This window comes from Leuresthes tenuis, unplaced genomic scaffold, assembly GCF_036924035.1.
Source record: "Leuresthes tenuis unplaced genomic scaffold, fLeuTen1.0.hap1 SCAF_10, whole genome shotgun sequence".
NCBI lineage: Eukaryota > Metazoa > Chordata > Actinopteri > Atheriniformes > Atherinopsidae > Leuresthes > Leuresthes tenuis.
This window is the reverse complement of record NW_027325364.1, coordinates 1,858,207-1,883,863: the sequence shown is the minus strand read 5'-3', so window position 1 is coordinate 1,883,863 and position 25,657 is coordinate 1,858,207. Positions and strand designations below refer to the sequence as shown.

Sequence of the window (25,657 nt, the reverse complement as noted above, 5' to 3'; positions counted from 1 at the left end):
CCAGCAGCAGGTTACCTGCTGCCAGGTGAGGGTGTCAGGATTGGGTATAAAAGCAGCTTCCACCAAAGGTTCAGCCTCTCCAACAAGGATGGGTCGTGGCTCACCGCTTTGGGCCAAACTCCATCAGAGAATCATCAATAAGTTCAGGAAATATTCCTCAGAGTCAGACTGGAAAGAACTTTGGTCTTTCAGCATCTACAGAGCAGGATATTGGGAACAGATTCAGGGAGTCTGGGGAAGTCTCAGTGTGGAAAGGCCAAGGACAGAAAGCCCTGCTGGATGAGCTCGGAGCCCTCAGGCAGCACTGCAGGAGAAACCGTCAGGCCACCATGATCCATACAGCCACATGGGCTCAGGAGGAGCTGGGAAAAGCATTTCCACTCAACACAGTCCACGGCTGCATCCAGAAATGTGAGCTGAAGCTGCATCACACCAGGAGGAAGCCATATATCAGCTCTGAGCAGAACCACGGCCCAGTTCTCTGGACTCCAGCTCATCTCAGAGGGACAGAAAGACAGTGGACACGTGTTCTGTGGGCAGATGAGGCCACGTTTCAGCTGCTTCTGGGAAAAACTGCTGAGAAAGAGCATCCAGCTGTTCTCAGAGGAAGGTTTAAAGCCACGTCTGTGATGGTCTGGGGCTGCAGCAGAGTCCAGGGCATGGAGGGCTTCATCTGGGTGAAGGTACCACTGATGCATGCTGGATGTTGGAGTTCTGGAGAGACAGATGCTGCCATCAAGGTGGCTGCTGAGCAGCTGGAATCTGGGATTCAGCAGGAATGGACTCAGATTCCTGTGAAAAACTCAGTTCAAAGCATTAAAAAGAGTCATTAAAGGAAGCTGAAGGATGGAAACATGAGTCTGGAGCAGCTTTTACTGAGTGTTGCTGCTGCAGATTCTACGTTTGGTTCAGAGAAGATGCTGAAAATCACTTCTTTTTACTTTCAAACTAATAAATAACAGGTTTAAGCATTTTGTTGCATTTAAAAAAAAAAGTTTTTGTCAGAAATAATCTGAAAACTAACAAAACTTCTCTTTCGCGAAAGTAAGTTTTCACTAAATTTACTTTAAAACGTTTAAATATACACAGAATAAAAGACTGAAACTCAATAAAAGGTCATTAGATGCAGTTTAATATTTCATTAATGTGTTAAAGGTCGATTTAATGAGAAGATTCGGACCTAAAACTGTCTTATTAATCAGAGAATTCTTTCTTCTGAAGCATTTTGGTGCCTGAAGCTTCAGATTTCTGAGGTTTTAAAGACTAATCAGCATCTGATTGAGGTGGAAGTTACGTGAAACCTGCTCTTCCTGCCATCATCTCTTTGTTTTTATCCTCCTAAAATGCAAATAAAGTCATTTCTTTCAGCTCATCGTGTTAATTAAACGAAGCCGTGTCCAGAACACAGAAAACTTTGGCTTTACAGCTTTATTATCCGTTGCTCCTGCCCAGCGGGGACGAGCATCGATTGCATGTTTTCCGCTCGTTAAAAGCGGAAAAGCTTCAGTAAACCAAGCTGCAGGAAATTACTCCACAAAAACATCCAGAGAATTAACTTTAATTAACTTCTTACACACTCCAGCACCTGTCCAAAGCTCGCAGCCGTGTCCAGGAATGACTTTTAAGGTGATAAATAACTCAAATCGTCCTTTTTTAGCGAGATAAAACCGCCCGATGACACCTGGCGCCGAATATTTCCACTGCTGTCCATGAAGTCCCGGCACGGCGCCCCTCAGCCGTCTCCTTCGCCCTCGTGGGATTCGATGACCTCCAGGTCCGGCGGCTCCTCCAGCGCCTCCTGCTGGACGTGCTGAATGGACACCATGCCGGTCACCAGGGCGTAGCTCAGCATGGCGCCCAGAGCCACCAGCGCGGACAGCAGCTGCTTCCGCCGCTTGTTGGGCACGTTGTCGAAGTCTCCACCTTCGGCCTGTTGGGACGCCTTCTGACTGGAGGTTTCTGTAGAAGAAGACAACATGGAGGACGTCAGCTGTGAGTCAGAAGGTCAGAAGCCTCCATGTTTGGGACACCGTTCTCCTCAGAGTGAAACTCTAAATTAAACAACTTCTATTTTGAAGTCCTTTTCCTGCATCTCAGCTTCAACATGTGGAAATTAAACCTGTTTTATCCACAGTCCCTCATTCAGGCGCCATAATGTTTGGGACAGATGTGTTCCAGGTGTGTTCCAGATGTGTGTGGTTCCTGGAACCCTCAAAGGCCCGTCCAACGGATCAGAACCATCTGCAGGAGGCAGGTGTGTCTCTGTCAGAGACGACTGTCCACAGAAGACTTCATGAGCAGAAGCACAGAGGCTACACTGCTACATGCTAACCGCTAGTTAGCCACAGAAACAGGATGGACACGTCACAGTTTGACAAAAAGTCCTTAAAGGAGCTGCAGAGTTCTGGAAAAGGTGTTCTGGACAGACCGGACCCAGATGAACTACAGATTAAAACCAGAACAAACCATCAGAGACGTGAGTCAAACCTCAGGATCACCAGCATCAGCTGTCTGGAACATCATGAAGAAGAAAGAATGCTCTGGTAGGCCGAGGAAGACAGAAGAACCCTCAAAGGCCCGTCCAACGGATCAGAACCATCTGCAGGAGGCAGGTGTGTCTCTGTCAGAGACGACTGTCCACAGAAGACTTCATGAGCAGAAGCACAGAGGCTACGCTGCTACATGCTAACCGCTAGTTAGCCACTGCTACATGCTAACCGCTAGTTAGCCACTGCTACATGCTAACCGCTAGTTAGCCACTGCTACATGCTAACCGCTAGTTAGCCACAGAAACAGGATGGACACGTCACAGTTTGCCAAAAAGTCCTTAAAGGAGCTGCAGAGTTCTGGAAAAAGGTGTTCTGGACAGACCGGACCCAGAAGAACCTGCATCAGAGTGATGGCAGGAAGAAAGAGTGGAGACCAACAGGAACCAAGATCCACAGCAGAGCAGCTGCTCTGCTGAACACGGTGGGGGGGGTGATGGCGTGGGCATGCATGGTGCCACAGGTTCTGTTTGCCACAGGTTCTGCTCACTTATCCTCACTGATGATGGAGCTGCTCAATCAACTCTGAGCTGGATAGAAACATCTGATCTGCTCCAGCTCCAGTAAATGCCTCCAAAGCTTCGTCCTGCAACAAGAGAATGATCCAAACATCCTGCTGAGCAGCACCAGAGTTTCTCAGAGCTGAAACATGGCAGAGCCCGTCAGCTGGTTCAGATCCAGCTGAGCTTCTATCTGCTGAAGGAGAGACTTAAAGGTAGCAAACATGGCTGCTTTAATGTAGCCTCCATCACTCTGAGGGACTGTGGATAAAAAAGGTTGTAATTCCAACATGGTGGAACTGAAATGTATGAAAATGACTTCAAATTAAAGTCTGGAATGTGATTTTAATCATGTCTGATCTGTTCGATGTAGAGTTTTACTCTGAGGAGCAGAAGGGTCAGAGAAAGATGGACCAAACATTATGGATGGGGCTGTTTATCACATTTCCTTTTTAGATAAAATGTTGAACAAAAGATGTTTGAACACGTTCAAGTAATAAATTATATAAAATAACTTTCTGCCACAGCATTAAATTGGTTTAAATCCTGTTTAAAAGACAGAAAATACTTTGTGTCTACAGGCAATCACTCATCTGATTGGGCAAAAATGGCATGTGGAGTCCCTCAGGGTTCAATTCTGGGGCCTCGTTTGTTCAACATTCACGTTTCCACTGGCTGAGATTACGCAAAAATGGCATGTGGAGTCCCTCAGGGTTCAATTCTGGGGCCTCGTTAGTTCAACATTCACGTTTCCACTGGCTGAGATTACGCAAAAATGGCATGTGGAGTCCCTCAGGGTTCAATTCTGGGGCCTTGTTAGTTCAACATTCACGTTTCCACTGGCTGAGATTACGCAAAAATGGCATGTGGAGTCCCTCAGGGTTCAATTCTGGGGCCTCGTTAGTTCAACATTCACGTTTCCAGTGGCTGAGATTACGCAAAAATGGCATGTGGAGTCCCTCAGGGTTCAATTCTGGGGCCTCGTTTGTTCAACATTCACGTTTCCACTGGCTGAGATTACGCAAAAATGGCATGTGGAGTCCCTCAGGGTTCAATTATGGGGCCTCGTTAGTTCAACATTCACGTTTCCACTGGCTGAGATTACGCAAAAATGGCATGTGGAGTCCCTCAGGGTTCAATTCTGGGGCCTCGTTTGTTCAACATTCACGTTTCCACTGGCTGAGATTACGCAAAAATGGCATGTGGAGTCCCTCAGGGTTCAATTCTGGGGCCTCGTTTGTTCAACATTCACGTTTCCACTGGCTGAGATTACGCAAAAATGGCATGTGGAGTCCCTCAGGGTTCAATTCTGGGGCCTCGTTTGTTCAACATTCACGTTTCCACTGGCTGAGATTACGCAAAAATGGCATGTGGAGTCCCTCAGGGTTCAATTCTGGGGCCTCATTTGTTCAACATTCACGTTTCCACTGGCTGAGATTATTCAAAGCAACAAATTATGTTCCCACAGATTCCCACGGATTCTAATCCCTCACAAACACTCATTCAGAGCCTCGAACTAATCAACAACTGGAAGATCCAGAGTTTCCTTCAGTTAAACAAAGATAAACAGCTCATCCTCTTTGGAGCCAAAGAACGGTTAAAATCTGAGCTCAGCTTCAGTTTGTGATGTTAAAAACCACAAACCAGGCCAGAACCAGGCCGTCTTTGGGTGTTATTATGGACTCAGACCTGAACTTCTCAACTCTTTTAACTCAAACCTGAAGACTTTCCTGCTCAACACTGTGTTTAATTAACCGATTTAAATGAAAAAGGAGGACTTTGGTTCATAACTGTAACTGGACCTGTTTCTTTAACCGTAATCCTTAAAATCAGACGTGAATTAAATGCAGTTCAGCACCAAAACGTTCTACAACCTGTAAATGAGACATGGAAAGATGAGAAAGCACCGGTCACATCAACATCTGGAGACCATTCCTCCTAAATAAAAGACAAACAGCTTCTTCTGTTACATCAGGTAACAGAAAACAAACATCTGTGCCGATGAGGTCATCCGTTTACAGCCACGGTTTAGATGATGTCACTCTTTGTTTTCACCCACGGCTTCCTGTCTGAGGAGCTTTTCAGGTCAAAGTTCAGATCCCAGAAGAACATTTTACTTGTTCTGATGTACGATAAATCGGACGCATCACCTCGACCGTCTCTGGGAAAGTACAGCAGCAGGATGTTGGTGCAGAAGTTCGTCAGGTTGTCGAGGGACTTCAGGTGGTGCTGCAGCTTCCCGTTGGGCAGTTTGCACTTCAGGATGGGCGCCAAGTGGCCAAAGACGTAGGCGTCCAGAGAGGAAGGCCTGCGGAGACGGGTCAGAGTGTAGAGATTTTACACCAATAACAGAGTCAGAGTCTGGAAATGCTTTCAGTGATGGTCTCAATGGGCTGATTTCTGACAAAAGAAACAGAAAAATCTGTGAACGAGAGCAGCTTTACTGGTAATTCAGCTGGATTAATAGACACTTACATTCAGACTCCGTTTAAGTCCAGTTGAATGGACACATCCTCAGTTGGTCCAGTTTGGACTCATGTTTACATGCATTTCAAAGGTCTGGGTCATGTTCAGTAACTCGGCCAGAGAAATGTAGCCGACTGTGCTTCCTACAACCCGAGGAAAGTCTGGGTTCCTAAAGATGAACAGAGCTCTGAGGCTCGACTGAAAAGACTCCCTAAAACACTGGTGGCTGAAGCCACTTTAAAGGGTTTAAAGGCAGAGATCACCTGCAGTTAATGTGACCAACTTACGAATCTCCAAAGAAGAACTTTTGGGAGCCGAGTCGCTGGGACAGCAGGTTCATGCACTCCACAGCATCCCGGTACAGCTGAAAAACAGAACAGCAAGTCGTTAAAACTGCTCAAAAAGGGGTGAAGAAATGATGAAAAATACACAATCTGTTCTTATTCCAGGGTAATGACTCTGGTTGAAGCTGCTCTAACAACACAGCATCTGACTGAGCTGCAGTCTGAAGGAGTTTCCCAGACGTTTGGCACTGAATTTACGCTTCCCCGTAACTAATTAGCTCCTCTGTAGTCGCTGCTAACATGCATGCAATCATCCTGTGTTGGTTTAAAAACTATTTTTTGCACATATTTAACACTTTGCAAACTTAAGACTTTAAAGAGTCTTTGAAGATCCACAGGAACTGAACCAGACAAACAAAAGCAAATATTAGAGACCATCCATCATCTTCCTCTTATCTGGGGTCGGGTCAGAATCAACAGGTCCAGGAGTTAAACCATCCATCCCTCTCCAGCTCCTCCTGGAGGATCCTGAGGCGTTCCCAGGTCAGATGGGATATATAATCCCTCCAGTGAGTTCTGGTTCTGACCCGGGGCCTCCTCCCAGGAGGCATCCTGACCAGAGGAACCACCTCAGCCGACTCCTTTCTATGTGGAGGAGCAGCGGCTCTACTCCGAGCTCCTCCTATTGGATGGTGGAGCCCCTCCCCCGGATGATTAAACTCCTCCCCCTGGATGATGGAGCCCCTCCCCCGGATGATTAAGCCCCTCCCCTTGGATGGTGGAGCCCCTCCCCTGGATGATTAAGCCCCTCCCTTGGATGATGGAGCTCCTCCCCCGGATGATTAAGCTCCTCCCTCTGGATGGTGGAGCTCCTCCCCCGGATGGTGGAGCTCCTCCCCCCGGATGGTGGAGCTCCTCCCCCCGGATGGTGGAGCTCCTCCCCCTATCTCTAAGGCTGAGCCCCGCCCCCCTCTGAAGGAAACCCATTTCAGCCGCTTGTATCCAGGACCTCCTTCTTTGGGTCAGAACCCAGATCTGTGAGCTCAGGTGAGGGTTGGAACAAAGTTGGAGCAGGAACCTGAAAGCTTCTCCTTCCGGCTCAGCTTCACCAAACGGACCGGAGCAGCGCCCTCATTACTGCTGACGAAGCCCCGATCCGTCTGTCCATCTCTGATCCAACTCACCATCACTGAGAACCAGGTCCAGAGATGCTGAAACTGCTCCAGTTCTGACGGTTTCTATGGCCTAAAGTAGCACATCTTGTTGTTTTTAAAGCTTTCTGACGGTTTCTATGACCTAAAGTAGCACATCTTGTTGTTTTTAAAGCTTTCTGACGGTTTCTATGACCTAAAGTAGCACATTTCGTTGTTTTTAAAGCTTTCTGACGGTTTTCTATGGTCTAAAGTAGCACATTTTGTTGTTTTTAAAGCTTTCTGACGGTTTCTATGGCCTACAGTAGCACATTTCGTTGTTTTTAAAGCGTTCTGACGGTTTCTATGGTCCAAAGTAGCACATTTTGTTGTTTTTAAAGCGTTCTGATGGTTTCTATGGCCTAAAGTAGCACATTTTGTTGTTTTTAAAGCGTTCTGATGGTTTCTATGGCCTAAAGTAGCACATTTCGTTGTTTTTAAAGCTTTCTGACGGTTTCTATGGTCCAAAGTAGCACATTTTGTTGTTTTTAAAGCGTTCTGATGGTTTCTATGGCCTAAAGTAGCACATTTCGTTGTTTTTAAAGCTTTCTGACGGTTTCTATGGTCTAAAGTAGCACATTTTGTTGTTTTTAAAGCTTTCTGACGGTTTCTATGGCCTAAAGTAGCACATTTTGTTGTTTTTAAAGCTTTCTGACGGTTTCTATGGCCTAAAGTAGCACATTTTGTTGTTTTTAAAGCGTTCTGGCGGTTTCTATGGTCTAAAGTAGCACATTTCGTTGTTTTTAAAGCTTTCTGACGGTTTCTATGGCCTAAAGTAGCACATCTTGTTGTTTTTAAAGCGTTCTGACGGTTTCTATGACCTAAAGTAGCACATCTTGTTGTTTTTAAAGCTTTCTGACGGTTTCTATGACCTAAAGTAGCACATTTCGTTGTTTTTAAAGCTTTCTGACGGTTTTCTATGGTCTAAAGTAGCACATTTTGTTGTTTTTAAAGCTTTCTGACGGTTTCTATAGCCTACAGTAGCACATTTTGTTGTTTCTAAAGCGTTCTGACGGTTTCTATGACCTAAAGTAGCACATTTGTTGTTTTTAAAGCTTTCTGACGGTTTTCTATGGTCTAAAGTAGCACATCTTGTTGTTTTTAAAGCTTTCTGACGGTTTCTATGGCCTACAGTAGCACATTTTGTTGTTTTTAAAGCGTTCTGACGGTTTCTATGGTCTAAAGTAGCACATTTTGTTGTTTTTAAAGCGTTCTGACGGTTTCTATGGTCTAAAGTAGCACATTTTGTTGTTTTTAAAGCGTTCTGATGGTTTCTATGGCCTAAAGTAGCACATTTCGTTGTTTTTAAAGCTTTCTGACGGTTTCTATGGTCTAAAGTAGCACATTTTGTTGTTTTTAAAGCTTTCTGACGGTTTCTATGGCCTAAAGTAGCACATTTTGTTGTTTTTAAAGCTTTCTGACGGTTTCTATGGCCTAAAGTAGCACATTTCGTTGTTTTTAAAGCTTTCTGACGGTTTCTATGGCCTAAAGTAGCACATTTCATTGTTTTTAAAGCATTCTGGCGATTTCTGTGGCCTAAAGTAGCACATTTTATTGTTTTGAAAGCTTTCTGGCGGTTTCTATGGTCTAAAGTAGCACATTTAGTTGTTTTTAAAGTGTTCTGATGGTTTCTGTGGCCTAAAGTAGCAAATTTTGTTATTTTTAAAGTGTTCTGAAGGTTTCTATGACCTAAAGTAACACGTTTTGTTGTTCTTAAAGCTTTCTGGCAGTTTCTATGGCCTAAAGTAACACATTTTGTTGTTTTTAAAGCTTTCTGGCGGTTTCTATGGCCTAAAGTAGCACATTTTGTTGTTTTTAAAGCGTTCTGATGGTTTCTATGACCTAAAGTAGCACATTTCGTTGTTTTTAAAGCTTTCTATGGCCTAAAGTAGCACATTTAGTTGTTTTTAAAGCTTTCTGACGGTTTCTATGGCCTAAAGTAGCACATTTCGTTGTTTTTAAAGCGTTCTGACGGTTTCTATAGCCTAAAGTAGCACATTTTGTTGTTTTTAAAGCTTTCTGACGGTTTCTATGACCTAAAGTAGCACATTTTGTTGTTTTTAAAGCTTTCTGACGGTTTCTATGACCTAAAGTAGCACATTTTGTTGTTTTTAAAGCGTTCTGGCGGTTTCTATGGTCTAAAGTAGCACATTTTGTTGTTTTTAAAGCGTTCTGACGGTTTCTATGGCCTAAAGTAGCACATTTCGTTGTTTTTAAAGCTTTCTGACGGTTTCTATGGTCTAAAGTAGCACATTTTGTTGTTTTTAAAGCTTTCTGATGGTTTCTATGGCCTAAAGTAACACATTTTGTTGTTTTTAAAGCTTTCTGACGGTTTCTATGGCCTAAAGTAGCACATTTCGTTGTTTTTAAAGCTTTCTGACGGTTTCTATGGTCTAAAGTAGCACATTTCGTTGTTTTTAAAGCTTTCTGGCGGTTTCTATGACCTAAAGTAGCACATTTCGTTGTTTTTAAAGCTTTCTGACGGTTTCTATGGCCTAAAGTAGCACATTTCGTTGTTTTTAAAGCTTTCTGACGGTTTCTATGGTCTAAAGTAGCACATTTTGTTGTTTTTAAAGCTTTCTGACGGTTTCTATGGCCTACAGTAGCACATTTTGTTGTTTTTAAAGCGTTCTGGCGGTTTCTATGGTCTAAAGTAGCACATTTTGTTGTTTTTAAAGCTTTCTGACGGTTTCTATGGCCTACAGTAGCACATTTTGTTGTTTTTAAAGCGTTCTGGCGGTTTCTATGGTCTAAAGTAGCACATTTTGTTGTTTTTAAAGCGTTCTGACGGTTTCTATGGCCTATAGTAGCACATTTTGTTGTTTTTAAAGCTTTCTGACGGTTTCTATGACCTAAAGTAGCACATTTTGTTGTTTTTAAAGCTTTCTGACGGTTTCTATGGCCTAAAGTAGCACATTTTGTTGTTTTTAAAGCTTTCTGACTGTTTCTATGGCCTAAAGTAGCACATTTTGTTGTTTTTAAAGCGTTCTGACGGTTTCTATGACCTAAAGTAGCACATTTTGTTGTTTTTAAAGCTTTCTGACGGTTTCTATGGTCTAAAGTAGCACATTTTGTTGTTTTTAAAGCTTTCTGATGGTTTCTATGACCTAAAGTAGCACATTTGGTTGTTTTTAAAGCTTTCTGACGGTTTCTATGACCTAAAGTAGCACATTTAGTTGTTTTTAAAGCTTTCTGACGGTTTCTATGGCCTAAAGTAGCACATTTTGTTGTTTTTAAAGCTTTCTGACGGTTTCTATGACCTAAAGTAGCACATTTTGTTGTTTTTAAAGCTTTCTGACGGTTTCTATGGCCTAAAGTTGAGTTGAAACATAATTAATTTTGCTTAATGCTTCAGCTGTGTGTTTCTGGGGAGTTTTACGCTCTAATATGTGCTCCCAGGAACAGGAAGAAGGCTTTTTACAGAATATGTCACCTTTAATGGCGACACAAGCTCCGAAAGCATCATTAAATTCAGCTTTCATTCCTCTCTGAGGGTTTAAACTGCTCTTTAACAAATGTCCCCTGAATGCTGTGCAACCTCTGACCTTTGTCCAAACTGAACCGATTGTTCCCGACCAGCAGTTTTCCAACAGAAAGTTTTCCTTCAGCTCCGAATTTGTTTCCGACCACTTTGACAGGCCGAACACATGGAAACGATATCTTTGTACCAACTGGAAAACTGTCAAGCTGCGGCGTGCTCCGATTCCACATAAGATACCTATTCTGATATTCTTATAAATGCTCTCATACCAACACTTTCCTTACTTGTCTTGACAATTGTCTCCAGATCAAATAAACAATGGTTGGATCATTTTGCCCGTTTTAAAGATTTCACACAGAAATTAAGGAGTAAAAAAAGGGGAAAAACAAGGATTTAGTACAAAGTAAATGGTGGAAGGAAAGCAGGAGATAAGCTCTCATTAGAAATTGGATCTCCTGCTATTTTCAGAGTCAGTTCTGAGCCAAGAGAACAGAAAAACAGCCTCATGTTGTCCTGCAGCCTCAAACCTTTCCAGGTGAGAAAAAAACAACCCTTTCATCACAGAAATAAAGCTTTTTAACCTTTTTAAACTGTCCTGGTAAGAAGAAGAAAGCTTCAACACCTCATTAGATTGGCCACATACAGCCGAGGGCAGGCCTGGGCCGATAATCAAAGCAATTAATCGCGCGATAAATTGAAACAAACTCAATCATTTTGCCGGAGTGTCAGTCAGCCAGTGTCTTCGTCTCTGTGGGGGGGGGCTGGGCCGCCAGCATTGGCTGCGAACACAGAGTGCAGCGAGGAAAAAAGCCAAAGGCCACAGCTCCGGTGGGAATATTTCGGCTTCAAACCGAATGAGCAACGTGGGAACATCGACACGGACGAGCTGAATTTGTTCAAAAGTGGTGGCGACAAAAAAAGGCAACACAACAAACTTGCATGCCCACCTAACCGGGCGCTCACAACTCGCCGCCTCTTCTCCGTTCGTCCTCACCTTGATCATCACAACAGAACACCGAATCCGAACCCTAACTGTGGAACCAAGACCCTAAAAATCAGTTTGTACAACTGTCCCCACATTTACAGGAAGTCCCCACCAGTTGCAGTCAGATTATCGTCCCACAATGGCACAAAACAACTACACACACACATATATATATATCATATCATGCCAACCTCAGATCAAGTCTTAATCTTGAATAATCGAGCACATGGGGACTCGTTGCAGGCCTTTTAAGGTCCAGCCCCCACAGTGAGTTTTTTTATTTAAATAAATAAAAAATGCACACATACAGATACACATCAAGTCCCTGATGTTAGCTACAAAGAGCTTAATGGAACGGCTCCATCTACTTGAATGCTCTTGCAAAGGCTTCTGTCCCAACTGGGTCCCTCCGTTGGTCCCAGGATTGTCGTCTAGCAGCTCCTACACCACGCCTAAGACAATCCAAACTCTGTTCATGTGTCGTCCCACGATGGTGGAATGACCTACCGAGCGCTACCAGAACAGGGGCGTCCCTGTCTATCTTCAAGAAGCTCCTGAAAACCCAGCTCTTCAGAGAGCATCTCCTATCCCAGCACTTACCTTGTACTTCCCTCCCCCCTCTATCTCTGCACTTTATCTTTCTGCACTTCCTTCTATGCCTGCACCCTATCTCTACTCTGTCCCCTCTGACAGAGTCGGACTCCTGGGTTCCTTCTATGGAGCTTATTGTTAGCTTTTTATAGAGCTGTTATATCTTCATTTGTAAGTCTCTTTGGATAAAAGCGTCTTCTGAATACAGAAACAGAAACTCTATGCTTGACAGAGTAGTTCATAACACATTTTTCTGCAGTTATTTCAGTTTTACTCTGACTTTAAGGTCAATATTGAGAATCCTGGCACCCAAAAGAAAATCCTCGGTGCAAGAAGGACCCGAAAATTAGCCAAAATTCTACAAGAAAAGGTCACATTTTGTCTAAAAATGGATTTGTCAACCAACATTTCACAATGATGTGGTTGATGATGCACCTTTGTGACAACATCTGCACTTAAATGAACCAAATAACTGCTAAAAGGTGAATAATAAAGTCTTTCTGCACTTCCTTCTATGCCTGCACCCTATCTCTACTCTGTCCCCTCTGACAGAGTCGGACTCCTGGGTTCCTTCTATGGAGCTTATTGTTAGCTTATTGTTAGCTTTTTATAAAGCTGTTATATCTTCATTTGTAAGTCGCTTTGGATAAAAGCGTCTGATAAATACAGAAACATAAACAAAGCGGCCAAAGGGGCTTTCAGATAACAGGCATATTCAATAATTCATGCATCGGCTCCTGCAATAATAAGTTTCTCCTCCATGATTTTTACTCTCGCTCTGCCCTTTTCCGCCTTCAGAATCCAGATCGGCTGTGTTGAGATCGCTGCTCATTTGCATAAAGTTGAGCCTCTCTCTCATTGACGCTTACATTGAAAACGAACAGCAGCTCAAGACGTTTTTGGTTTTTCCAGCTGGGGAAAAAAACCTGAGCCTTCGTCCCGACACTCTTTGAGATGTTTGGGCCACAAAGTAAAATGTGGAGTTCGCGACATCAGAGACGGAGAGTCCATCTGATTTTTTTTAAGGGTATTTAAAGGTTCTTCTTAGAATTCCAATGATAAAAAACACTGAGAAATAAAAGTTTTCTGTATTTGAAATGTTGACAATAATATCGTTTATCGGCAATAATTTGCTGGGAATTAACATCGTCCCTCAGGCCTACCTGAGGGAACACGCTTTAAACGATGAGGTCATTAGGTCCAGCACCTCAGACGCCATCACGAAGCATCATTCATCAATAACTGACAGACACGATACAGAAATGGCTACATCAGTGCTTTGGTTAATAATTTATCGCATGCTTTGAACTCTTTGAAAGAGTTTTCTGACAGTGAGACTGAATCTTGAGCCTCACCTCCTTCTCCAGCTCCTCTCCGGCCTCCAGGCTCTCATCTCCCCTGAGCAGTCGCAGTTTCTCCAGCCGCCTGCCCTGCATCCGAGCCGGCATGAAGAAGTTCAGAGGGAAGGGCATGTGCTCGGCGTACCAGCGGCGAGTCACGTCCACGTAGTTCTTCGGCTCGATCCAGAACGTGTAAATCTGCAGGGGGGACGACGGAAGTCAAACCAGAGAAAGAAAGCAACGTCTGGGACTCAAGTTTGACAAGAAGAAAATCTGTCACCAGAGCCGGCATGAGCTTCTCCTCCAGCAGAGAGATGAAGGCCAGGCTGTCGGCTCCCTCCTTGGCGGAAAGGTCGTAGTCTGCATTGTATTTCTGAAAAACAAAACTGACTTTACACCAAAGCAAACCCCCAACAAGAGCCGAATGATCCCTGCTGCAGGGAGCAATAAATCTTTAAAACTAAACCGCTGTGAATCTCAGCTTTAAAGGTGACATATTGTGTAAAACTCCTTCTTCCTGTTCCTGGGAGCATATATCAGGGCGTCTGAAGTGTAAAACTCCTTCTTCCTGCTCCTGGGAGCATATATCAGGGCGTCTGAAGTGTAAAACTCCTTCTTCCTGCTCCTGGGAGCATATATCAGGGCGTCTGAAGTGTAAAACTCCTTCTTCCTGTTCCTGGGAGCATATATCAGGGCGTCTGAAGTGTAAAACTCCTTCTTCCTGTTCCTGGGAGCATATATCAGGGCGTCTGAAGTGTAAAACTCCTTCTTCCTGCTCCTGGGAGCATATATCAGGGCGTCTGAAGTGTAAAACTCCTTCTTCCTGTTCCTGGGAGCATATATCAGGGTGTCTGAAGCGTAAAACCCCTTCTTCCTGTTCCTGGGAGCATATATCAGGGCGTCTGAAGTGTAAAACTCCTTCTTTCCTGTTCCTGGGAGCATATATCAGGGTGTCTGAAGTGTAAAACTCCTTCTTCCTGTTCCTGGGAGCATATATCAGGGCGTCTGAAGTGTAAAACTCCTTCTTCCTGCTCCTGGGAGCATATATCAGGGCATCTGAAGCGTAAAACCCCTTCTTCCTGTTCCTGGGAGCATATATCAGGGCGTCTGAAGTGTAAAACTCCTTCTTCCTGTTCCTGGGAGCATATATCAGGGCGTCTGAGGTCACCAGCAGGTGTAAAACTCCCCAAAAACACAACCCTGGGATTTATTTAGTTCCCCTTTGTGTGAAAGTTAATCATTTAACGAGCCGTTCTGATTTTCATTTCTAAAGTACGTCAGTCCTGAAGTTGGCTCCGCCTCCTCTGCTAAGCCCCGCCCACTCACCTCCACCCTGCTGGACGGATGAAGCCAGCTTCTGGTGGAAATGTTCTGCTGTCAGCTGCACTGAGGAGCATGCATCTTCCATCCAGCAGCAGCCTCAGAGGATATAAGAGCCCAGTGGATAAACTATATCTGAGGCTAATGTTCCAGCAGAGTTAGCTAAAGACTGTGAATGTGCAGCAAACACTTTTCATCCCACTGTTTTAACAACTTGGTCCAGTTCAACGCTGGACTGAAGGAACTGAGCCACAAAGAGGATCAGTTCCAGCTCTCAGAGCCTGAACTTCAGAGCAGGGAAATGGAAGCATCTGAGAAATAACTCCTCATAGTTTATTTACGGATTTATTTCTTCCTTTAGCAGCAGCTAATGCTAACAGCTTAGCTAATGAAATAACTCCTCATGGTTTATTTACTGATTTATTTCCTCCTTTAGCAGCAGCTAACGCTAACAGCTCAGCTAATGCAGAAATAACTCCTCATGGTTTATTTACTGATTTATTTCTTCCTTTAGCAGCAGCTAACGCTAACAGCTTAGCTAATGAAATAACTCCTGATGGTTTATTGACTGATTTATTTCTTCCTTTAGCAGCAGCTAACGCTAACAGCTTAGCTAATGAAATAACTCCTCATGGTTTATTTACTGATTTATTTCCTCCTTTAGCAGCAGCTAACGCTAACAGCTTAGCTAATGAAATAACTCCTCATGGTTTATTTACTGATTTATTTCTTCCTTTAGCAGCAGCTAACGCTAACAGCTTAGCTAATGAAATAACTCCTCATGGTTTATTTACTGATTTATTTCTTCCTTTAGCAGCAGCTAACGCTAACAGCTTAGCTAATGAAATAACTCCTCATGGTTTATTTACTGATTTATTTCTTCCTTTAGCAGCAGCTAACGCTAACAGCTTAGCTAATGAAATAACTCCTGATGGTTTATTGACTGATTTATTTCTTCCTTTAGCAGCAGCTAACGCTAACAGCTTAGCTAATGAAATAACTCCTCATGGTTTATTTACTGATTTATTTCCTCCTTTAGCAGCAGCTAACGCTAACAGCTTAGCTAATGAAATAACTCCTCATGGTTTATTTACTGATTTATTTCTTCCTTTAGCAGCAGCTAACGCTAACAGCTTAGCTAATGAAATAACTCCTCATGGTTTATTTACTGATTTATTTCTTCCTTTAGCAGCAGCTAACGCTAACAGCTTAGCTAATGAAATAACTCCTCATGGTTTATTTACTGATTTATTTCTTCCTTTAGCAGCAGCTAACGCTAACAGCTTAGCTAATGATCAGAGCATTGTTTAGTAGCATCTGCTGCTAACTTACAGCTACACTGCTCATCACCTGAATCATGAGTCTCATATGAATTTAAGCTTATTTTAAACTTGCCGACGTCTCTGGCTTTGATGACTAAGTTGTAATTTATGTGGTTCTACCCGAACAGGTATTAGTTATGGTGTAAAATGTGCTCTGTGAAAAGAGACTTTTAATCTGAAGAGTTCTTGTTCCCGGTTGAATAAAGGTTAGAGTCGGTGAGAAGCTAACACATGCTAACATGGTCAGCAATCTGTGCCCAAAGCTACCTTAGAAAACACGCCTTCACCATAAAATACTCTGAACATGAGCCTAAATGCATGTTCCAACGTCCCTTCACCGGCATTTTCCTCCACTAATTAAAATCCAAAACATCCTTTTCTTTTTATTTGCTTCAAAATGTTTGAAGAAGAAACACTTTAACTCAAATAAACGGCCTCAGCCGCCTTCATTTAGTCGCTCCCCGGCAGCTGGAAGGCATTACCCAGCATGCTCGGTGTGTCCTCGCTGTGGTAGGTTGTTAAACCACAACGACAGGAAAGCTGCTGAAGAAGCTCAGAGGAGCAAACTGCTGGCTTCACGCTTGGCTGCAGAGTTTAACTGGCATTAATTCACCTCAGTCACATTCCATGCTTCTCCTGCAGCTCCTGTGAGCGTTATTCATCTTCATCATCATCATGTTTTCCACTCAAAGTGCTTCACTTCCTCTCTCTTTCCTTTTTCCGTCTCTTTATCATTTTCCTTTGCTGTCGTATCCAGATTTTTTCGCCTCTTTGTAGTCACTCAGTGTCCGTCGTGTTCAGCGTCTTCTCCATGCTGTTTCAGCTCTTTATCAGAGTTATTTTCACAAGTTGTGTCCCTGCTGGAGTCCAGTATACGGCTGCTGTCGGCTCGCTGTAATGAGGACGAATGGAAACAGTTCACACCGGAGGGACAGCAGCCTATAAACCCTCCGAACACACAGCTTCACATTTGAGCTGATTCTGCAGACTGAAACTGACAGAAAGTAACAAAACTTTACTTTCTTTATTGGTGTGAGTGGATATTTGATATAAAAGGTGGCATATTCTGCCCTTTTTAACAATTTGACAACTTTCTGAGGTCTTACTCAGATGTTTGAGGCAGACTTTGGTCTAAACACCTGCTGGTTTAAGCACAGCGGCTCTCTGTCTCGGCCTGGTTTTAACACCTCTGTGCTAACAGGCTGTTTTCAGGCCTGAAAACACTCCAGCTCCACATATAGATACAGATAGTTACTCTGTTGATCCCAGAGGGAAATAGTTTAGCAGTTAGCTGTAGGTTAGCAGTTAGCTGAAAATGGAATGGACTTGTATAGCGCTTTTCTAGTCTAAATGACCACTCAAAGCGCTTCTAACACTACATTCACCCACTCATACAGATAGATATTACACATAACTACGTTAATTCTAATCATTCATACCCTGATGGATACATCATGGGGTTCAGTGTCTTGCCTACAGCCGCCCCTGTAAGTTAGCTGTAAGTTAGCAGTAAGTTAGCAATCAGTTAGCAGCTAGCTGTAAGTTAGCAGTTAGCTGTAAGTTAGCTCTAAGTGAGCTGTCAGTTAGCTTTAAGTTAGCTTTAAGTTAGCTGTAAGTTAGCTGTAAGTTAGCTGTAAGTTAGCTGTAAGTTAGCTGTAAGTTAGCAGTTAGCTCTAAGTGAGCAATCAGTTAGCAGTAAGTTAGCAGTTAGCTCTAAGTGAGCAATCAGTTAGCAGTAAGTTAGCAGTTAGCTCTAAGTGAGCAATCAGTTAGCAGTAAGTTAGCTGTAAGTTAGCAGTAAGTTAGCTGTAAGTTAGCAGTAAGTTAGCTGTAAGTTAGCAGTAAGTTAGCTGTAAGTTAGCTGTAAGTTAGCTGTAAGTGAGCAATCAGTTAGCCGTAAGTTAGCAGTCAGTTAGCTGTCAGCTAGTAGTTAGCTCTAAGTGAGCAATCAGTTAGCAGTTAGCTGTAAGTTAGCTCTAAGTGAGCAATCAGTTAGCAGTTAGCTATAAGTTAGCTCTAAGTGAGCAGTCAGTGAGCAGTCAGTGAGCTGTAAGTTAGCTGTAAGTTAGCTGTAAGTTAGCTGTAAGTTAGCTGTAAGTTAGCTGTTAGCTCTAAGTGAGCAATCAGTTAGCAGTTAGCTGTAAGTTAGCTCTAAGTGAGCAGTCAGTTAGCTGTAAGTTAGCAGTTAGCTGCAGATGCTAGCAAACAATGCTTTCTCATCAGCAGTAATGGACCAAGCCGGAGATGTGCACAGCGTAACTCGTAGTAATGCATGTGAACCGTTAATTACTGCGTTTAAACATTTTGGATATATTAACCTCATTAAACAATTGTACCTGGAGACCTCCATCTTTATCAGAAACATGCCGATAATGTAACGCTAACACAGCGAGAGTGAGGAGAGGACCGGTGTTGTGTTGGAAACACACCTTAAACACAGCTGCAGGTTGTCTGAGTTACAGAACGGAACCGTTCAGCTAGAAAGCTTCAGCTAACAAAGTAATGTGGGAACAATAATGTTCATCTTTCAGAAAGGAGCAGCAGGAACTCCTTAGAAGTTGGTGTACGTCATCTTCATTAGCTAAGCTGTTAGCGTTAGCTGCTGCTAAAGGAAGAAATAAATCAGTAAATAAACCATGAGGAGTTATTTCTGCATTAGCTAAGCTGTTAGCGTTAGCTGCTGCTAAAGGAAGAAATAAATCAGTAAATAAACCATGAGGAGTTATTTCTGCATTAGCTAAGCTGTTAGCGTTAGCTTCAGCTAACAAAGTAATGTGGGAACAATAATGTTCATCTTTCAGAAAGGAGCAGCAGGAACTCCTTAGAAGTTGGTGTACGTCATCTTCATTAGCTAAGCTGTTAGCGTTAGCTGCTGCTAAAGGAAGAAATAAATCAGTAAATAAACCATGAGGAGTTATTTCATTAGCTAAGCTGTTAGCGTTAGCTGCTGCTAAAGGAAGAAATAAATCAGTAAATAAACCATGAGGAGTTATTTCTCAGATGCTTCCATTTCCCTGCTCTGAAGTTCAGGCTCTGAGAGTTGGAACTGATCCTCTTTGTGGCTCAGTTCCTTTAGTCCAGCGTTGAACTGGACAAAAAGCTGATATTTAGAGTCTCAGACCTGAACAGGCGGCGGCTCGTGACCTCAGAGGTTTGTTTGAAGACAAGTTGATCAGAATAATCACCAGTTTCACAATAAAAGCTCGTTTAGGTAAATAAACAACAAAGTGCAGGCTTTGGTGCGGGTTCCTCTGTAAACGAGCGCAGTTCTGAGGTCTAAGGTCCAAAAACATCACAGAAATGGTTCCACAGCTTTTTCTGCTCCACATCCCAACGTTTTAACCTTTACTCAGAAACACTTTAGTTTGAAATCAGCGAAGCCGCTATCCTGAGCTGGGAGGGAAACCATGGTTACCTGTTTCCTGAGGTGGATGATGATGTCAGAGGGCCGGGACAGGGTTTCCTTCTGATTGGTCCTCAGAGCAGGAAGAGAACCTTGGAGGATGAAAACAGACGAATGAGGAATGTGTTTCTGTTTCTTCCTGAATGAAGCTTTGAGGCGGCGCCCGACTCACCACTGGGACTCCTCCAGGTGTTGCAGATCTTTCTGAGCTTGAGAGGAGCTCCAGCAAACTGAGCGTAGGCCTGAAGACACAACGGGGGAACAAACGTTGCTCATATTAACACAGTTTTCACATTTTTCTGCTGAATTATACGTTAATCTGAGCTAATTAATTAATTCTGAGTCAGAAACTAGTCCAATACCACCTTAAACCGGAATATTTTCTTACACCTGCTGCTTTAAAAGTCTTTTCTTAAATTCCAGAAGCTTCAGAGAAATCATTTATTCATTTTAATCATTTTTTTCTGCTGAATTATACATTAATCTGAGCTAATTAATTAATTCTGAGTCAGAAACGAGTCCAATACCACCTTAAATCGGACTCCTCTGCAGGAGAAATTCATTTTAATCATTTTTTTCTGCTGAATTATACGTTAATCTGAGCTCAAAACAGGTGTGAACCTGAAGTTAAATGAATCTGAAGTAAGAAGAAGTGAATCGGACACGTTTGTGTTGATGTTTGATGTGAATAAACTCGGCTGTGATACAGAAAATTGATCATTTTCACTCCTGGAGACATTTTTTTCCTTTTAATTTGGAAACTCTGATCCATTGGAGCACTTTGATGAAAAAAATTACCACAAAGGTGATTCCACTCCGTCCAGAACACGAACATTTGAACCAGATTTCATCAAAACAACACATTTCAGACCAATTCAAAGTTTTCTTTTAAATCTTTAGAGCCAAACAGTCAGAAACGAGTCCAATACCACCTTAAACCAGAATCTTTTCTTACACCTGCTGCTTTAAAAGTCTTTTCTTAAATTCCAGAAGCTTCAGATCAATCATTTAATCAAAGATTAGAGGCGATGACGACCGAAAACACAGTTAATACGAAGCATCTGATGCTAAATGTCACCGGAGCTGCTTTTTGGAAACTTTTCCTTTTCCTCACATGCAAACAAACTGAGTTTTAAAGGCAAACTGCAGGAACCCAACAAAGGAGTTTCTGTTCAAAGATGCTTTCGGTCAACTGTTTGTCCCTCAGTCCAAACACGTGTGATGAATGGGCGAAAGGTTTAGTCAGAGAGCCGTTACTGTAAGAGCTGGAGATGACTCAGTTCTTCTGGAAGGAGAAGGAAAAACTCGCTCTGAGCCTCGTTCGGCTTTTACAACCAGGAAAAATGAGGAGGAATTTCCTCATAAATGTGCAGCCGTGAAGTCAGAGTTTGATGGAAGTTTGTTCCACAGAGAAGCGTTGCAACACAAAGCCGCCGGGTTACTGACCCGCTCGGCTCATCCCTGAAAAAAAGGCTTTAGTGGAGAGAAAAAACAACACTTTGAAGGTTCAGAGCAGGTTGGGGAGCTTCCAACAGACGTTAGAAACTGTAAAACGGACACAGACTGGCCCGAATGTTCGTATTTCACCAACAGATGGACCAAAACGGGCCTTTAAAGAAGGATTCTCTGAGAAATTAAATGAAATTCAGCCGCTGACTACAATAATATAACTTTATTCATGGATCAGCTCTTTGAAAACAGTTTCCAAAGTGCAAATAAATAAGGTTTTAAGAAGGGATGTAAAAGAAACCTCTGATTCTGTGAGACTTATTTCTGATCTATAGCTGGGGGGGGGGCTTTAAAAGTGATCAGTCAAATCTTAAAAGAAATATAAATCAATTCTGAAGAGTGAAGAGAGAAAAATAAAGAGCAGATTCAGTCTTATAAAGGGCTGGATAGTGTGGAGGAAGACCTTACTGCGGTGGGCGATGTGAGGATATTAAACCGTGAAGGATTGCAACGTGAAGACGCTCCGTAACGATCTGTCAAACTGCAGAGATCGTGGATCGTCTCGGGCACATTCTATAAATTGCAGTTCTATGCCGATGCATTACGTCATCAACCTGACCGACCAATCACAGCGATTTACGGGCAGTGACGCGCTTTCTTACCCGCCTCCTTGTCTGTGTGTGCAGCCGCATGGAGCCGTGGCTGAAAGCCACAGAAACGGTTAGCAACGTCGGGTGGCAACAGGACGAACCTGTTCAATCACTTGAAGAGGAAGCATCCAAACAGTATGCTTAGAGCCAATCAGCGAGGGGCCCGGCGGCACCGGCACCGCAGGGGAGGCAGCAGCTAGCGTTAGCGGCGGCTAGCGTAAGCGGCGGCTAGCGTAAGCGGCGGCTAGCGTTAGCGGCGGCTAGCGTTAGCGGCGGCTAGCGTAAGCGGCGGCTAGCGTAAGCGGCAGCTAGCGTAAGCGGCGGCTAGCTAAGACCAAAACAGACAACATTAACAGGCATTTGACAAAAGCACTCCTGTGACAAGTCAAGCAAGCGATAGAAAGAGGTAACAGAAGCAGTTACCTCTTATTTTGCAAAGTATCGGTACCGTTCAAGATGGTAGAAAAGGAGGCCGAAGTATTTGACCCGCGGTACGAGCTGGAACACTGTCTGTTTTTCACTTTCCAATTTAAGATTGTGATAAAATCGAAATCGTGATTTTATTTTTAAAAATATCGTGATATGATATTTTTGCCCTATCGCCCCCCCTACCTGCGAGTAAGTGCAAGCTTTTTTTCCACTGATCAGTTCCTGAAGAAGCTGCAGATGCTATTCAAAGAAGAAGAAGAAGAAGTCCAGCTGACCTTATTCGAGCTCTTAACCGGAGAATCTACGGCGTCACTTTGAGCTTTAGCTTTGATCCGATTCCCCAAACAGAGAAGTCTACTCTCAGATTCTACACAAAGAGACACTTACAGAGAATGAAAGTTTGAATAAAATCTGGACTAAATAATGAATTCAGTAACACATCTGGAATAATTCCAGCTGGAATCACCACATGCATCAAACCTGAAACATCCCGACAGTCTGGGTTCAACCACAAACAAAAGATGGATCTAAACACCAGTTTACCACAAAATGTGGAAAAAGTATAAAAGTGTGTAACGTTCAGGGACTCAGACTACAGTCAGTAATTAGAGCATTTCTAAGAACCTGCATCAATAACTCAGACAGTTAAAGGAACGTTCTCACCTGTTTCAGTCCAACTTTAAGACTTTATTCATCATGAATTGGGGTAAGAAGTCTCTTTCACCTCACCTGAGAGGACACCTGAAGCCCCGCCCCCATCCTGTCCTCTACAACCTGCCCGTTTCAGGGCTTTAAACAACCAGGAAATGCAGAGCTGAGACATCTGTGACTCAGCAGCCGCGTTTTCCAACCGCTGGAGGACAGCCGTCATTACCCAGACTGCACTGCTGTCTGATCCCAGTCCAACGCTAACATGTTTCAGTCGGGTTTGAGTCCTCAGAGGAGCGCTGCAGCGCGGTCTGCAGGCGATACCGCCGCGACCACACCAGACTCAGTGGACCGCATCAGTCATGGAAACTGCCACAAAGCATTCTGGGTGGTCTTAAAAAGGAGCCTGTGGCTTTTTTTTTACAGCCTGATTACATTACATCACACAGCAGATGTGTATCTCACAACTGCTTTCTAAAAATTAATCAGATTTCCCAGAAAACATCATTTTGGAAAATTAAAATGAAGTTTAAAGACAGACTGCTGCCACCTGGTGGTAATATGATGAATTACAAACCAATCTGATCAATAAAGAGTCACTTCTGGTGACAACTGGCAAATAAACCAATAATACCAACAATTAAAGACGATTTAGGTCCTGGAAAACCATTGAGAAAGGATTATATATAAGTTAAAAAGGTGGAAAACAGCTGCAGAATTAGAGATTAAATTTTACATATCAAATAAAATACCATAAATGTCAAAGGGAATTAAAAATAAATAAGAATTAAATAACACGAAATGAAAATAATCAAAAAATTAAATTACAATTAAAGAAAGAAATGACTAATGAATAATTTCAACATAATCAAATGAAAATAAAATGGAATAATATCAAGTAAATATTAAATAAGATATAATAAAATAAGACGCAATAATATAAACTAAATCAAATCAAAAGAGAATAAAATAATATATAATCAAATCAAACAAAGAAAATATAACTAATTCAAGTCAAATCTTAATTTCAAGTTTACAATTTATTATTATTTTTCAGTAAGTAAAAACTCTTTATTTAATACTATTTTATAATATTATTTTACTTTATTTAATTACTTTATTTTAACTTCACCTAATATTTAGCTTTTTAAATGTTTTGGACTTTTAGAAACACTTTAAAAACCTTTAAAAAGTTGAAACACCAAACCTTTGATTTTATCTGGAGGAGAAATAAAAAGAAACTATTTAAATTAAATATAATTATAATATAAAAGAGGACAAATTAAATTAAATACAATAATGTAGAATTATAATTTAATAAGATCAAATAAAGTTCAACTAAATTAAATTAAATATTAAAAAAGAAGAAATTAAATAGGATTATTTTATATTAATTAAAATAAGTGAATCATATTAGGGCCACATTTTAAAAATAATAATTCAAGATTAAAGTGGTTATTAAATATGTGACAATGACAATGTGATGCTGATGTGCCGAAAGATAAAATAAATATATATATATAAATATCTCCTTGTTTGTGAAACCTAAACTAAAATACAATTCCACAAAATGCTCCTCGAGCCTCATTTTAAAAACTCTCCTCTAAAACAGGTTAAATAGTTACGACTTTAATCTCGTTTTATTCTCGCCACATTTAACTTTATTCTCAATTTTATTTGATTTTTTTTTAAATGTGGCCCTAATACCTAATATGTAGAAAAGGAATAACTGATTAAATAAAAATTTAATTAAATAAATTAATCATAATCTAAAAAAAAGAAAAGGATACATTAAATTCAATAAGATAAAATAAATATTTTAAAATAATAAAATAAAAAAATACATGAAAAAGGAATAAAATTAAAGAATTAAAAAGATTAGATGAAATAATATGATTTAATATGATTAAAATAATTGTTTTTTTATGCCTTTGATGGACAGGAGGCAGAGGTCCGTCCCATGTGGGACTCGAACTGGAGCCTCGAAACACGAGGACCGACAAGCCCGGACCCCCCCAATTAAATCTAAAATAAATAAATAAAAAATAAAAAAACAAATGACATAAGAATAAATAATCAAACTAATCCAACTGTAAATTTTATCTTAAAAAACTGCCAAATTAAAAACTGAAACAAAAATCAAATTTAAAAAAATGAAATGAGAAAAAATAAATACTATCAAATAAATTATTATTAAAAATACGTAAATAAAATATGTAAAATAATTTTAATATTATATATAAATATTCATAAAGTTTAATAATACTTAAAATTGCAAATAAAATTGTATAAAATAAACAAAAACCCGAAAACATCCCAAAAGAGAAATAACTCCAGATTTATATTAAATTCTGATCAATATTCTTTAAAAGCCCTGATAATCATCAGGGTTTAAGGGTTTTAAAGGCAGAAAACTCAGCATCACCTGATATTTCTTCAACATGAGCAGAAATTATCTTGTTTTCTGATTCTTTCAACAGAATTTAAAGTTCAGAACTCCAACAACCTTAAAGTAGAGAACAACTTTATGCTTGGATGGCGTCTAAAATGCTATTAGCATGATAATCAATCAATAACTTATTAACTCCATGCCGCTGGTTCCGTTAAAGTTTAACGTTGAGCTTTAAATATCTGATCAGTACCGACAGCGGCTGCTTTACCCACTGAAGCCGTTTAAAAACGTCCGTTTAACCGTCAGACTGGCTTTCATTCAGCCGTTGACACGCTAACGCAAGAACAAGGTACCGCGTGCTGATTTTGCACGCGCTGCTGTGACGTCAAGACCCCCCAAAAAGGGCCGGCGAACCGGCTCGGTGCCGGTGTGACCGGACACTCACCAGAACAACCAGACAGTCGGTGCTGACGGACGGTAAACCCCAGTCTCCTTCCCAGCAAAACAACTCGTCGGGCGCCGCCATCTTCAGCCCGGATGGTGACCTCTAACACCGGAAGAGATGCGACTTCCGTCGCTGACTACCAAAATAAGACACAACTTTCCAGAATTAAATAAAATGTTACAATAAGAATACATAAACGTAAAAATCAATTAATAA

At 41.8% G+C, this 25,657-nt stretch overlaps 2 protein-coding genes across 3 annotated transcripts in view; one reads left to right on the top strand and one right to left on the bottom strand.

Annotated features, from left to right (window-relative positions):
• The window catches only part of LOC140315905 (tripartite motif-containing protein 16-like), a 190,593-nt gene that overhangs the window by 115,255 nt on the left and 49,681 nt on the right, over positions 1 to 25,657 (top strand). The window lies entirely within an intron of this gene.
• Positions 1,204 to 25,569, bottom strand: mtx1a (metaxin 1a). Of its 2 annotated transcripts, XM_072393506.1 has the most exons (8): positions 25,442 to 25,564; positions 19,601 to 19,670; positions 19,441 to 19,520; positions 13,664 to 13,756; positions 13,399 to 13,581; positions 5,800 to 5,876; positions 5,197 to 5,354; positions 1,635 to 1,959 (listed from the first exon to the last, which is right to left on the bottom strand). In XM_072393506.1, the coding sequence occupies exons 1-8, from the start codon at positions 25,520 to 25,522 to the stop codon at positions 1,733 to 1,735; spliced, it is 969 nt and encodes a 322-aa protein (XP_072249607.1). In that variant the 5' UTR covers positions 25,523 to 25,564; the 3' UTR covers positions 1,635 to 1,732. The 2 variants fall into 2 exon arrangements, with proteins under 2 accessions (XP_072249606.1, XP_072249607.1); XM_072393505.1 differs by lacking the exon at positions 5,197 to 5,354 and having other exon boundaries at positions 1,204 to 1,959; positions 25,442 to 25,569.